This window comes from Podarcis liolepis (assembly GCF_965112155.1).
Source record: "Podarcis liolepis genome assembly, chromosome: 1".
NCBI classification, from domain to species: domain Eukaryota; kingdom Metazoa; phylum Chordata; class Lepidosauria; order Squamata; family Lacertidae; genus Podarcis; species Podarcis liolepis.
Genome location: NC_139554.1, coordinates 120,154,406 through 120,169,842, shown reverse-complemented (window position 1 = coordinate 120,169,842; position 15,437 = coordinate 120,154,406). Strand labels below are relative to the sequence as shown.

General features: G+C 42.9%; 1 protein-coding gene across 1 annotated transcript in view; it reads left to right on the top strand.

Annotated features, from left to right (window-relative positions):
* Positions 1 to 14,759, top strand: part of HIBCH (3-hydroxyisobutyryl-CoA hydrolase) — a 54,164-nt gene extending 39,405 nt beyond the window's left edge. The window contains exons 12-14 of the mRNA XM_083470074.1: positions 8,961 to 9,080; positions 10,841 to 10,874; positions 13,956 to 14,759. Of these exons, the coding sequence (XP_083326200.1) occupies positions 8,961 to 9,080; positions 10,841 to 10,874; positions 13,956 to 14,071 (270 nt within the window). The 3' untranslated portion in view covers positions 14,072 to 14,759. The remainder of the gene's footprint in view (positions 1 to 8,960; positions 9,081 to 10,840; positions 10,875 to 13,955) is intronic.
* The last annotated feature ends 678 nt before the right edge of the window (positions 14,760 to 15,437 follow it).

Here is a 15,437-nt window from a genome sequence, read left to right as displayed (position 1 = left end):
TTCCTGCACTGCAGGGGGTTGGACTAGATGGCCCTTGTGACCCCCTCTAACTCTACAATTCTATGATTCTATGTAGCTTTGCTAAAACAAAGGTGCTGAAACTGGAGGTCATTCCTGCTGCCCCCCAGTGAAAAGTCTAAAAGCCTGCAAAGTTTGTTCTCTTTCTCTTTGTGTACACACACCGAGTTGTTAATCAAAACAGCTGTAGTTTTATGCAAACAGAGCAGAAGTTAATAATTGGAGCTTGACGTAATAATGCTATTCCTCCCCAGTATAGTTGTCACTGATAAATATAACAGGTAACGGAATATATGCATTGCTTTCTGCCTTTGCAATAAAATCCAGTTAAAAACTAAAGTGTGGGGGAAAAGGTACATATTTTGTATGAATGCACGGTATTGTTTGTAAGTAGTAGCCACTGGCCTTGATTTATTTAAGGACATTCACGCATGGATCAGTGGCTGGATCAGGAACCATGTGTGCAAATCTGATTTGTGCAGAAATAGGCCATCTGTGTGGCATCCCCATTTCAGAACTTGTCGCATCTAAATACCTTCAAAAATGGCGACTAGACTTGGGTTGGAGTGGCTAGTTTAAAAGCAGTGTTGAACTTCCTTGGAATTATTATAAAATAAGCTTGTTCGGTGTATATTGAAATATGGTTTATTCTGGTGACACATATGAAGAAGTGTTGAAAGCCATCACATACATTTTTGACACCTGAGCTAATTTTAACCATGCACCTTAGTAGAAAAACAGTGGCTCTGATGTTTTTGCCCTTGGCTGTCCAGAACATAACAAAACTATCTATCTGAGTCTGTACTTAACTTGAATCAAATTTTGTTTGGAAGCAGTTTAAAGACAATTAATTTATGTCTTTTACAATATGTGCTACTGGTATTGAAAGCTCACCCAGTACTGCTGATACAATTAGCAATAGGCTAAAACAAACCAATCCAAATAAAGTAATTTAAAGTAAAATAAACAGACCAACAAACTAGGGGGTAACAAGGAGAAGTAGCCGTCAAGAGGTCTCTCTCAGAATTTCCAAAATTCTCTCTGGATAAAAAAATGGCTGTAGAAAGCAGGCAGGAGGCTGTCAGGGTCCCCATAAGAAGAGAATTGTAGAAAATCCAGTCTGTTAAAGAGAAGGCCGTGATTCTGTTAGTGGAGACTTGTCTAGCCTCAACATAGGATGGAATTTGGAGCAGTTAGTAAAAATCCACGGTGCCTTTATAGACTCATAGAAATTATTACAATGATTTTGTAGATATGTAAAACACAGCGGGTGGGATTGAACTAATGAATCCCATCAGTGGGAGCCCTAGGCAAGGACTTTTACATGCTGAAGGGGGCTCCCCCACTCTGTATTATTTGGGGCTTTCATTTCAGTAGGTCAAGTGGTATAATTCTTTATCTTGTGTACAGCTGAAATATAATTGAAGGCACTGGTTGTAGACAGGCTCATGCAAAGGTTAATGCCATTAGTGGAGTAGCAATATTGGGATTTGTTTTGTATGTATGGTGTTTTTGAGAAGTTACAACCACTGTGAAAGGTATTAGTTCGTACAATGCTTGGATATGTGTGTGCTCACTACAGGACCTAGCAGTTACAGCTCTGGCATTGTTATTAAAAAACGATTTTATATACGTGAGCAAGCAGAGTTGGGATTGTTCTCTTGTTCCTGTTATACCCACTTAGAGACTTAGTTTTGAGTAGACATGTTGTGGTTTCTGTAAAATGTCACCTTAAAGTTGGATGCTGGTGCTTATTCCATTTTTTAAACTCACTGTGGTGCAGAGCTGGCATCCATTTATTCCCAACATCTAGCCAGATGAGGATTTTACTATATACCCCACAAGAGATTTGATAAAATTCGTCCCGCTGCTTAATGTAGATGAAGTTGTTGTTCTGTGAGTTTATAAGTGGCCACCATGAGGTAAGTGAATAAATTTCGTATTACCAATTCAAAGTGTTGGTGCTGACCTTTAAAGCCCTAAACGGCCTTGGTCCAGTATATCTGAAGGAGCGTCTCCACCCCCATCGTTCAGCCCAGACACTGAGGTCCAGCACCGAGGGCCTTTTGGCGGTTCCCTCACTGCGAGAAGCCAAGTTACAGGGAACCAGGCAGAGGGCCTTCTCGGTAGTGGCGCCTTCCCTGTGGATCACCCTCCCACCAGATGTCAAAGAGAACAACACCTACCAGGCTTTTAGAAGACATCTGAAGGCAGCCCTGTTTCGGGAAGCTTTTAATGTTTGATGTATTCTAGTATTTTAATATTCTTTTGGAAGCCACCCAGAGTGGCTGGGGAAGCCCAGCCAGATGGGCGGGGTATAAATATTATTATTATTATTATTATTATTATTATTATTATTATTATTAATTATTATTATTTTATTTATTACCATTGCCCAGGCTTTTTTTTAAATTTATGCTTCCTTGGTCGCCCATAACACATTATGTATTGTCACTCCAGACTTGAATTCAGTTGCTTGCTAAAAAGAAATGAACGTCATTGTAAATATTTTGGACTAGAAAATGTAAAGCTGAGTTTTTGGCTTGACAAAAGTTGGTGGATGACAGCCAGCATGATGTCATTACTGAGTAAGCTTGCAGGGATTTGCCAGTTTGGAGGCTTTCCAGTCATATTCCCCCACGGAGGCATTTTTCTGAACCATGGGTATGTTGATAGTATTGTTTGCTTCAAGCTAGTCCTCTCACGTATTGTAGCTTTGTCCTAGGAGTTTAGTAGCTTTCATCTTTCAGTTAATAAACACTGTAAACAGAAGAAACCATTGATTAGTAAAGCTGCTGTTTTCCAGGAGGATCCCTTAATCTGGGGCAACTTCAGTTCCACCCCTCCCTTGAAACCACAGCTGTTCATCTGTCATTAATCCGGATACTTCTTTCCTCAATGAGAGGGGAAGCGGGAATTGGGATATGCAGTTTGAGAGTATTGTGATTGGATTGTTCCTGTGTGCCTGGATAATGCTTTGTGCATGCTGAATTTTCAGAGTCCCCCACTTGGTGTGTGCTGGGGTTTTTTAACTTGGTATGCTGTTTCTCGCCAGAATTCAAACTTGCCCAGCAGAAAGCATTTATCAGCACAGTGCTGTAGGAGGCAGACTAATCTCACTTGAGAGATGCATTCTCTCTGGGTAGCTTCCAGTCTTCCTTATGTTCCACTGAACTGACCAGTTTTTTCCTCCATACTGCATTCATCTGCTAGGCCCGATCATTTCCTCTTGGCACAATATCTCTGTTACGTTGCTGCCGTGATCATGTCCAGCTTGCAGGCTTTCCACAGGTATCTGGTCTGCTGCCACTATGAGGTGGGTCACTTTCCTGATCCAGCAATCTTGTCATATGTTCTTAAGGCTCAGTGACTCACTTTTCTACAGCATACCTACCACTGATGCTCTTTTCGCTTTCAGCATTTTTCTCCTTCCTGTCTACTACATACTGGAAGTTTTCAAACTTGTTAACTCATCAGGGATCCCTTGCCCTGGAAAGTAGTGTGGATGTTACATCATTAAGATCACAGATGGGCCAACGTCCCCTGACTTAACGTCACGTGGGCTCGGAAATGAGGCAAACTATTTCCCCTCCAAATATGGAGAAAAGGCTAGGCTGATTTCTGAACCAATCCAAGTTTGCTGACCGTTTTCCTGGTTGCAGCTGTTCAGAGTAACCCCTTTGCAAAATTGCGGAGTGCAGGAGTGGCTAAACTTTGGTCCACCCTATGTTGTTGGACTACAGCTCCCATCATCCCTGTCTGTTGGCCATGCTGGCTAGGGAGTCTGAGTCTAGAAACATTGGGGGCCACAGTTTTCCCACCCCTCGCATGGGGTGCTTTGGAAGACTGCACCTAGGAAAACTGTGGCTGGGTGCAGGGAGGTAGAAAGTCCTGCCTGGGTGCTTTTATTTTAAGGATAATCAGTGAAACGATGTTTCCAATTATTTCAATAGGGAGAGTTAAAGAGGCTATTTCCCTGCAAACAGCTTGGGTGGGTGGGTGGGGAATAGTAGCTGACTTCAGAAGATTCTCTCCTCCATCAACCTTCAGTGGTGGGTTAGTTTGCCCTCCAATGGGTGTTTTTGACTTCCAGGGTGGTGGTAAACTCGGAAGTCTTCTTTGACCTGGAGAATTTGAGAGCTCTTCTGATGCAAACACCACAGAGCCCTTAAAGCTCATTCCCCAGCCCTGAGCTTGGTGAACTTTGTGAGTGCATCTCTTAAGACTCATGGCTTTTTGTATGTACTGCAATTTTCTGGGAGGTAGGGCAGCATTCTCAGGTTGCGGCCAACTTCCTCCATCCCACATTATATAATCATCATCATCATAATTTTTATTTATACCCTGCCTTCCCCAGCAAAGGCCGGGCTCAGGGCGGCTAACAAGCAATAATAAAAACAAGTTGAATGAATACAACTTAAAAACAAGATTAAAATACAACATTAAAATATTGAAACATTAAAATATTAAAATGCAGCCTCATCACAGGAGGAGAAAGAAAAAAGAAAGAGGGGGAGGGAATCAAATTGGCTCCAAGCCAAAGGCCAGGCGGAACAACTCTGTCTTACAGGCCCTGCAGAAGGAAATCAAATCCTGCAGGCCTCTAGGGGTTTAACTCTGGACAATGCGTAGGACAGGCTTGCAGCTACCTCAAGTTACCACTTGGCACAGCTTTGTAATACTTTCCCGATTTGAGACATGAAGAAATAGCACATACATGCTCCTCTTCAATGACTTTTGAAAATTCCTGGTTAGGAAGCAACTGGAACGTTAAAGAGAGGTTGGAAGCAGATGCTGTTAACTGGGGTTTGTTTCCCCCCCAGTGCTTGTTCTTTCCTTGTCTCTGCTATCAAGCCAGCTGGTGGTGATTCATGTATACAAAACCAGAGGCACAGAACTGTGCTGCTAGTGCTTGCGGGAGTTAGCAGATGTAAGGACGCGGGCAAAATGGGTCACTGCTTTTATCCGCTGGCGTCTGGAGGGAGGGAGAGCCCTGCGCGATCAGGAGCCAGAAACACACTTGATGCTGAGGCTGGTTGGAAATCTGCCATTTGCCCCTGTGGGTTAAGTATTTGATATCCCCATTGAAAACAGCAGCAGTAGGTGAAACTCACCATCTGCCAGTTCCCCTTTTGTGTATCTTTCAATGTTGAATGCTGTTCGCTTGGATCTTTCCAGTTTCTCTGTTTCTTACATTCCTGTCATTAGCAGAGGGGCAAGTCACCTTCCTTAGGATCAGGAGGCAGTGAAGTTTTTAATTTGTCTTACCCAAGAGAGGAGATTCATTCCCTGATCTCTGTTCCTGGCTCAGCTAGGAAACAGGCTTAAGGCAGTACTTCATTCCTCTGCTCCGACTATCCTCTTAATTAGTCTCTTTTCTCCCTAGCTAGGAGAGTTGGGGAGGAAGTGCCAGTTGAGACAAAGGCTGAAAGGAAGAAGCCCAGTTTGGTCTCCAAGGCTCATCTCTGACTCCTCTCCTCCAGGAGAGGAATGCTAAATGGAGCGCATTCCTTGTTGTATGCTGAAAGTCCATTTTGTTTCTCATAGGCCAGGGTCCCTGGAGGGCTAAGGTTTCGAACAGTGCTAGCCGGCTGAATTAAGAGGTATGAAGACACTGCTAGCAGAAGTCTTGCCCTTTCGTATGGAAGTTCTAGTCCTGCAGTAGTATCATGGTGTCATTTTCCTATGGAAGAAGATGTGTTGCCTGAGAGAAGTTTCATTCATTTGCTGAGTATTCAGGATTCAACCTTCGTCAGTAGCCAATCTTGCGGCCTCTGGTTGTAGAGTTTCTCCAGAGGATTTGGGGGGCATCAACTCTGAATCAGTTTATCCCTCTTGGGGGCTCTTTTGTATATGGCATACCCCAGAATTTCCCTCTAACCATACCTTGAGAGAAGATGTTTCTTTAAGTGGTGACTCTTCTTTTCTGAATATTAGCGGAGAAACATTCTTTTCCCACTCGTTTTGAAAATTCTTAGGTGTGTAGTTTCCTGCATAGGTATCTTGTTCTACCGTATTTTTCTCTCCATAAGACGCACCTGACCATAAGATGCACCTAGTTTTTAGAGGAAAACAAGAATAAAAAATATTCTGAACAAAACGGTGGACGTATGATTTTTGTGGTTCATGCTGTGACCACAGACATGATATGTGATTTGACGGTGAGTTTGGGGTAGCCCAGTGCAAAAATCCTGAGGATCCAATGTGGATCCGTGCTTTGCGCCATTGCGGCCCCACACAACAGTGGGTGCGTGATTTTTTTGATGCAGGCTGTAGTCATGGACATGCTATGTGATCTGATGGTGAATTTGGGGTGGCCCAATGCAAAAATCCTGAGGCTCCATGGGCTTTTACCTCCCCCCTCCCAGGCAGCCTCATTTATCTCTAGTGTCCCTTATCTCCCTCCCCTATCGCTCGCCGATCAGCTGCTTCCTTTCAACACTCCTTCCCTCTTGTTTGCCTTAGTGTCTTTTCCTTAACTGGAGCAGTTTTTTGCTCCTCCTTTTCTTCTAATTTCTTTCCTCATTCCTTTAGTCTTCCTTTCTCCTCTCCTTACAAGTTCACTGTCTTTACCTCCCCCCTCCCAGGCAGCCTCCTTTATCGCTAGTGTCCCTTATCTCCCTCCGATCTCTTGCCAATCAGCTGCTTAGCGGCATTGTTTCAACACCCACTTCCCACTTTCTAAAAAAAAAAAAGAGAGCACGATCTGCTTTTCGCCCCTGGGCAATTCGGCTCCAGGGACCACGCATTTGCTCCATAAGACGCACAGACATTTCCCCTTACTTTTAGGAGGAAAAAAGTGCATCTTATGGAGCAAAAAAAGGTACTTCGCTGAAAGTTCCATGTTCTAATATTTTGCTGTTCCTGAGTGAGGGTAGGGAGTCCCCCAGTTGAGGCCTGTTTCAGCTTTTTTCATCCTGGTCCTGTGGATGGGAACTTTCCACTTCCAGAATGTCCCTCTGCTCATCCCCATAAAGGAGATTCACCAGATAAAGACAGTATCTCATTTTCTGAAAAAATCCAGCCACACCCACACACCCATGGCTTTTCTCCTCTCATAAATAAAATGTATGATTTTCCTTTAGCAGCTTTGATTAATGATGTACATGTTTTCACAGCAAATGGGGAAACAAACTTGATTTATTAGGCTATGTCACTAGTAGTCAGATGTGCTGGCTGTGTCACATGACTGAATAAAGCAGTAGTAAATTATAATTAATGATACATAGGCAGAAATCCAAAGAACTACTTAAGATGTGCTCAGGGGACACACACACCTCGCCTTGAGTGGCAGAACTAATTGTGCAGCATTCTGGATCTAGCCTTTAATACTTCTAGAAAGCTTTTCTTCCTAAGTGCTCACAGTGGTATACATCTTAGTAGTTCTTCCAACAACCTTTTGGCTCTTGATAACAAAAAAAAAAAAGTGTACAGCCCTTTGTAAGGCTATATCCTCAAGCTTTTTATTGGCTAGAGCTACAGGTAGGTAGCTGTGTTGGTCTGCCATAGTCAAAAGAAAATAAAAAAAATTCTTCCATTGGCACCTTTGTTGTTGTTTAGTCGTGTCCGACTCTTCGTGACCCCATGGGCCAGAGCACACCAGGCACTCCTGTCTTCCACTGCCTCCTGCAGTTTGGTCAGACTCATGGTGGCAGCTTCGAGAACACTGTCCCACCATCTCGTCCTCTGTTGCTCCCTTCTCCTTGTGCCCTCCCTCTTTCCCAACATCAGGGTCTTTTCCAAGGAGTCTCCTCATGAGGTGGCCAAAGTATTGGAGCCTCAGCTTCAGGATCTGTCCTTCCATTGAGCACTCAGGGCTGATTTCCTTAAGAATGGATACGTTTGATCTTCTTGCAGTCCATGGGACTCTCAAGAGTCTCCTCCAACACCATAATTCAAAAGCATCAATTCTTCGGCGATCAGCCTTCTTTATGGTCCAGCTCTCACTTCCATACATCACTACTGGGAAAACCATAGCTTTTACTATACGGACCTTTGTTGGCAAGGTGATCTCTCTACTTTTTAAGATGCTGTCTAGGTTTGTCATTGGTATGAGCTTTCGTGTTCATGCACACTTCTTCAGAGCGTCAGACTTGGACCAGAGACCAGGATCCAAATCCCCACTAAGCCATGGAGCTGATTGGATGACCTTGAGCCAGTCATTGTCACACAGCCTAACCCACCTCACAGGGCTGCTGTGAAGATAAAGGGTAGGAGGGATAGTCAAGTATGCCACTTTGAGCTGCTTTGAGGAAAGGTGTGATATAAATGTAATAAATGTATAATAATACATAGCCTGATATTAAGACACACTGTAGTCGTTTAGTTCAAAGAGCAAGCAGAGCCTCTAAAATGGGAACAGTGCATTATTGTGTATTATTCAGTTAATTGGAAATGCCCAGTCCTAGGTATGTAAGCCAACATGATCGCAGAAGTCTGTTAACTAGTAGTTCTAGCCTGCTGTATCTTGTTGCATTTCTTGTGAAATGGCCCTCTTGCCAGTTTTATACAGGACTGGATCCAAGACCTATCTAAAGGTGTGGGTATAGTTTCAGCAGTTGCAAAGCCCACCAGGAGGAGAAAAATAATAATGGAACAAAGAGCTTTAGAAGGGAGGGTAAGAGAACCTTGAGAAGTATTCAGTGTCACTCTTCAGAAGTGCCGTCTCTTAATTTGGGAGTGGGGTGTATGTGGAATGTCAAAGAACAATGATTACCTTTCATGAATGAAACATTGCTTGGATTTATTCCAGTCAAGTATTTTGAAAGGGAACAGTGCACCTAGTGAACTTATACGATCACATACCATGTGACCTTTACAATTACTTGTGTAGCGTTAACGCGGAAAGGCAGGCTTGTTTGTTTCCGGGTTCCTGCGACGTGCAGCTCCTCCTCCTCTGGAAACTGAAAATTTACCTTGGAAATGTTTTTTTATTTCCACAGACCATTACAAAAATGTCTCCAACGTCTTTAAAGATGACCTTGAGGCAGCTTAGAGAAGGAGCTTCCCTGAGCCTGCAGGATGTGTTCACCATGGAGTACAGACTGAGCCAAGCTTGCATGGTAAGGCAGTTTACAGGCCAGTGTCGTGCATTCATAATTCAGGTAAATAGGGTCAAGCACCCAGTTTCCTGGTTCAGAAGGGCGATTCCAGCTTATCTTGGTGCTCAGGGTTTGAGTAATAGCCAACCTTAGTCATACTTAGAGTAAACTCATTGAAATCAATGGCCTTAAGTCCGTGGATTTCAGTGAGTCTCCTCTGAGTATGACTAGCATGTACAGTGGTACCTCGGGTTACATACGCTTCAGGTTACATAAGCTTCAGGTTACAGACTCCGCTAACCCAGAAATAGTACCTCGGGTTAAGAACTTTGCTTCAGGATGAGAACAGAAATCGTGCTCCGGTGGCATGGCAGCAGCAGGAGTCCCCATTAGCTAAAGTGGTGCTTCAGGTTAGGAACAGTTTCAGGTTAATAACGGAGCTCCGGAACGAATTAAGTACTTAACCCGAGGTACCACTGTATAATCTTCTGACAAACTGCATAATGCCAAATGGTGTCTGTGCCACTTCAGTTCGTTTCTCTGTTTCCAGGGAAGGATGTGTATTCCAAATTTATTCCGCTTTCATGGCACAGAATGGTTGGAGGATTTTTTTAAAAAATTGCTGAAAATCAGCCGACTTATCTATAGAACACTCTTCGAGAAAAGGGGGGAAAGAGACTTGGGAATGCAGACAGTGGTACATTTCTCTCTCTGCCCCTTCTCCAAAGGAGAAGATCCAGAAAGAATTCAGTAGTGGTGGTAAATAATAATAATAATAATAATAATAATAATAATAATAATAATAATAATAATAATAATAATTTATTTATACTCCGCCCATCTGGCTGGGTTTTCCCAGCCACTCTGGGCAGATTCCAACAAAATATTAAAATACAGTGGTCTGTTAAACATTAAAAGTTTCCCTTCAGATGTCTTCTAAAAGTCTGGTAGTTGTTCTTCTCATTGACATCTGATGGGAGGGTGTTCCACAGGGCGGGTGCCACCACCGAGAAGGCCCTCTGCCTGGTTCCCTGTAGCTTTGCTTCTCGCAGTGAGGGAACTGCCAGAAGGCCCTCGGCGCTAGACCTCAGTGTCTGGGTAGAACAATGGGGGTGGAGATGCTCCTTCACTAGTTAGTTACCAAGGGCATGTTTGGGGTATAGGAAACATTTATTAAAATAGATTTGATGCTGCAAATAGTTATATTTAATATTAAAGAAGTGGTGAAACTTACATTCTGTTTGGATTACTGTAATGCACTATTTGTGGAAAGTGTTGGAAACGGCAGTGAGCCCCAAATGCTGCAGCCAGATTGCTGAGCAGTAGTTACACTGTTAGTTACAATAGCTTCACTGGCTATTGTCCATTTCCCAGCAAAATTCAAAGTGCTGGTTATGACCTATGAAGCTCTCTTAATCCCATCACCTTCACAGACATGTTTGGTGAGGACACGAGAGAGGGCCTTCTCAGTGACTGCTCCCAGATTGCGGAACTTCCTTCCACATAAGCCCAGGCTCTCCTCCTCTCTGCTTTTCTTTTTGCTAGCATGCCAATAATTTTTTGTTCAGTCAGACCTTGGGTGCTGTGAGCTGCTTTGGGCCCTGCACTGGGAGAAAGGTGGGATATAATTTAAATAAATGAACACCATGCTGAAATTTGGCTTACACGTACTATCTAGACTACATTTAATTTGAATTGCAATGGGAGCAAAATATAGGACTTTATATCTCAAAGTGTGCTAGGGAATTACTGTATTATGATGAGTTATTTTTTTCTTCCAGCGAGGCCATGACTTCTATGAAGGCGTCCGAGCAGGTAAAGCACAGGCTGGAGAGGCCATTTCAACTTCCTAGCTTTCATCCCCCCCCCACTTTTTTTTTTTGCTTTTGTATTGTTGGTAGACAAGTAGTAGCCCATTTGACATTGACTTCTTGTGCTGCAAACCTTTGTAGGAAGGTTTGCAAAATGTTTGCAAAACTTAGAAAACCTGCTTCCTGACACCTGCAATCCCCAGGCCTGGTTTGGTTTTTTTTAGATGCCAAGTCTATTGGGTATCTCTCTGAATCCTTGCTTTGTGGGTAGCAATTTGCCTAATTATAGTCTATATTTTGTGGTGAACTGCAGCCATCATACTCTCTCACTTAAAGTTCTCCTTTCATCATTAGCGACAGCTGTCGCACACAATGTTTTGTGAGTTAAGCATCCTGAAAGATTAACCCAAGGCATGAAGGCTTGGCGCAGATAATCTAGAACCCAGCATCACATAAGGCTGATGGCAGTTGGTTGGGTTAGGTGTCCGGCTCCTAGTAAACTTGTCAGAATGCCAGCACAACTCTCAAGACTGCAGCACGGGCCAGTGACAAGGGACTACTTGGAGGTCTTCATTCCCGATTGAACATACACTGGGGAAAAGCTAAAGGTGTAACAGTTATCAGACTCGATATTTGTAGCACTAAAATTGCATTTTGCTGTTCCTTAACTATTATATTTCAAGACACTTATGAGGGAGAAAGGGCACAGTGAAGCACTCTTGTTGCATAGCCTCTTTGCTCAGGCAAGGCAGACGAGAATGGGAAGCAGAAGCAGGCAGGCAACTGAGATTTGAATGCTAATACCAACCACTGTGTTGACTTGGATTGCTCTGTTTAGGAACATCAGTCAAATGCTTTTGGACCTTATTTTAAAAATGAGATCAAACTGCTAGTGCAGTTGTTTCAGAAATTGGACCAATATGAAGTCCCACAGCAAATGCAGTAAGCCGTCTTGAGTCGCCAATTTCTCTAGAATAGTTGTGAAATGTGAATACTCAGTGACCTTACCTACCTGACGTACGGTTTAACTTTTTAATGATGCCAATACTAATGATGTTAAAACAGTTACTGAGTGCTCCAGGCAGAATTGCTTACGCCATTGTTTTACACGGCCGGTCATTCTAAGAAATAAGCAGACGACCCAATTAATTTGTTTTAATTAATTCTTAACTCTTTCTGAAATAAGCCTCCCTTAACTCTTCTCAGCCTCAGATTTCCCCCAAGATGGATTGTGGATGTAGGGCTGGAGAACCTGCCAGCACAGTTAACGGGGGCTCTCCCCCACCCAAAATAGGCTTGAAAGAAGCATTACTTGTGCCGTGCAAGGTGTTTATAAGTTTCTCTGCTTTGCAAACATACATTGTTGATGAGATTGCCTAACACAAATGAGGAAATGGGACATAGTTACAGGATACGCTGTACTTTGAATTTTATTTTAATTTCCGTTTTGCTAAGTTTATCAATCTGCTTACCAACTGTGGATAAAGCAAAAAATGATGTGCAAGTATTGTGTTAAAGGATTAATAATGAAAGTGTTTCTAATGCAGTTGCTCTGCTTCTCAGGCTACTAGCATGTAACTTACTGCATTAGCCATTAAAGGGGGGGGGGGAATGCAAGCAGTGACAAGATGGAAGCTGGAGTCCTCATTCAAAGCAGACAGAAATACCAATAACTGTGATTCTTATTGCTAATGTGCCAGGTTATTAAAACCATCTAGGAGTCAGACAGAGGGCAGAACCAGATTATTTGTCGTGCTGATCTGCATAGCCCTGTGAAGTGCTGACTGAGAAATAAACATTCAGAGCAGCTGTAGATAATCCATTTTCTATTTGAATAGCTTGGCTCTTTTTGACCTGAAGGTTGACTGCTACCAAACCAGGGTTATAAGTGTCTGCTTTCATTCTCAAATCGTCACTAGGTCAATACAATTTCTAACCTTATTACACTGTGCTCATGCGAGGAAGATTGGCTAGTAACACCCCTCCCCTCACAATAAAGTTATTGGCACTTGATTTAACGTACATTGATACAGCAATGAGGAACCTTCAACCTGTGCGCCTAATTCGGCCAGCCAGGCTTCCCCATTTGGTCCGCAAGACTGTTTTGGACAATCCATACTTACCTGCCCTGCACCTGATGTTATATATGGCAGATGTGAGCAGGTATAGCTGCGGCTCACTCAGCCAAAAGCACAGTTAGCAGGCACTGCTGATCACTGGCACATGAAAAGCCTCGTGCCTTTGCAGTTTGATTTCAAATTCCTCGCCAAAGCAAAACGGGTCACTTGACATCATTGTGATATCAGGCAATTGGCAGGCAGGCAGTCTTATAATCTAATAATACAGCAGAGCTGGGAAGCCTTTGGGATGGGATTTGGAGAGCAGCAGCACCCAGAAGGTCACATTTCCCCCATTCTTTGGCAAGAGCAGTGCAGCCCCCTGTAATGAGTGCTGTGCACTTTAAAGAGGGTTTGGTCTCCTACTTGGTGTTGGGTAGACGAGTCTTCCTTGCTAGCTAAGCAAAATAAGCCTTCAGTGAGTGCGTTGTGACATTTTACATTTTGGGGGAAGCTTCTCCCCGCTTTTCCCGTGCCAGGTGTCATAACTAAGAGGCTTCTGTAAGTCCTGTTTGACTTTTTTGAAACATAAATCAGCAAGGATCCTTGGGCCCTTTGCACAGATACAGACTTGAAAGACGATTAATGCCCACAAAGCATAGCAGGTTTTTGAAAAGCAAACATAAAATGATCAAAACATGTGGATATTAGGAGTGAAAAGGGGAACCCATTATGATCACTTGGTCTGACACTTTGTATGGCAAAAGTTCAACGTTACAATGCATGCATCACAGGCTGCTGGGGTTTTTTGCTGACTGTTTCGTTCTCAGCCATTCTATTCTTGGAGATAGGAGTTAAAGCAATATTTACTTCTCCATTCTCCGTAGAGAATGCCCAGACCACCTGTTACATCCTGATGTACTATAACAGTTTGTTCTCGATATTCATTGGCACAAGGATAACACCTGTTTCAAATATTAAGGAAGGTATCTTAATGAGAACATTATTATTTTTGTTTTCTCTGGTAGTGATAATTGACAAAGATCAGTCTCCAAAGTGGAAGCCAGCCGTTTTGGAAGAAGTAACAGATGAATATTTGGACTCATGCTTTAAGTCTCTTGGAAGCGGTGATCTCAAATTATAAAAGATTTGGACTAATGCTGTGCCTCTTTTAGCTCTAGCTTTTACTTAAAGCAGCTAATGAATAATTTTGAATTTGACATATTTGGGATAACTGGCATTGAGTGAAATGCTCATTGCTGTTATATCAAGTACTGGAGTCAAATATTGGTCTAGAGGGAATTGTTGGGGCAGTGCTTTCCAGGGGTTAGCCAGATATCTATCTTAGAGCTTTATCACCTGTGTGTTTGCATTTTTACTTTTCCATGTGAAATGAACAAGATTATTTCATATAAAGACTCAGATATCCTTGAATCAACTAAATGTTGTCTGCAAACTGGGTTGTTTTTAAAATATATGCCATTCTTTAAAATACGTTTTATAGGTGGGTTATGAGATAAAACAAGAATTTAAAATAATCACAATTACCTTTATCATAATGTATGGAAACTTAATCAATCCAGGTGGATGAACTGTTGAGCTGTGATCCAAAAGACTTGAAGTGGACGAAAAGAGTGTTCTAACCAAGATATCTTAGCCACACCCAACTAGTTTGTCCTGATGAGTCAGGAGCCGACTTGTCGTTGGACAGTACATGTGAGATTCATGAAAACCTATGATTGTATTTTTGGAGGGTATTTTGGAGGGTATTTTTGGACTTAATTGATTGAAGCTGGTTGAATATTTACATAAAAATAAGATCTGATGGAAAACATGTACTTCCTGTGTTTTTGTTGCTAGGTGTATGGAGGCAAGTCTCCAACAGGTCTATCAACACCAACCAATCACCTCATTGAATGGCCTCTAATGTTGACTTAAAGGTCTCCATCTTGAATTCTTTTTAGGCCATTCTCCTGTTCAGCCACTTTAGGTCGAGGATTGCTCGAATCTCCCTCTTTGTTTTTAGCCAGGAAGAATAATAAGTACACCTTGTGCTTCCTGTCTCATTGCGGCACTGGATCCATTGCCAGAATAGCTAAAAGATGGTTAGTGGCTGTGCTTGTCTGGCTCCCTGGACTAATGAGTATTGATAAATTTAACTCTTGGCTGTCTGAAAAATCCAGCGAGTAGCAATCACTCACCTGTCAGATGTAGAGAAGTCTGCCTCCTGGAGACCTGGCATCACGCAAACTGCTTTTCGGTTACCTTCTGAAACTTCATGGGTGAGGAATACCCTGAGTTGGACTGTGGCCAAGCAGAAGCGGCGGCTGTGGCTCGCTGTGCGTGGTTCCAGCATTATTTGTAGATGCTTGAGGAATGTTGCTCATCGTATTGTGATCACCCTTCCACCCACCCAGGAGTGCCTTCTGTTTGTCATGTGTCTCCACTAGCCGCTCCAGCAGCTCCTCAAAGAGCTTCCACCTGCTGTGAGTTAGCAAGCCGGCTCTGTG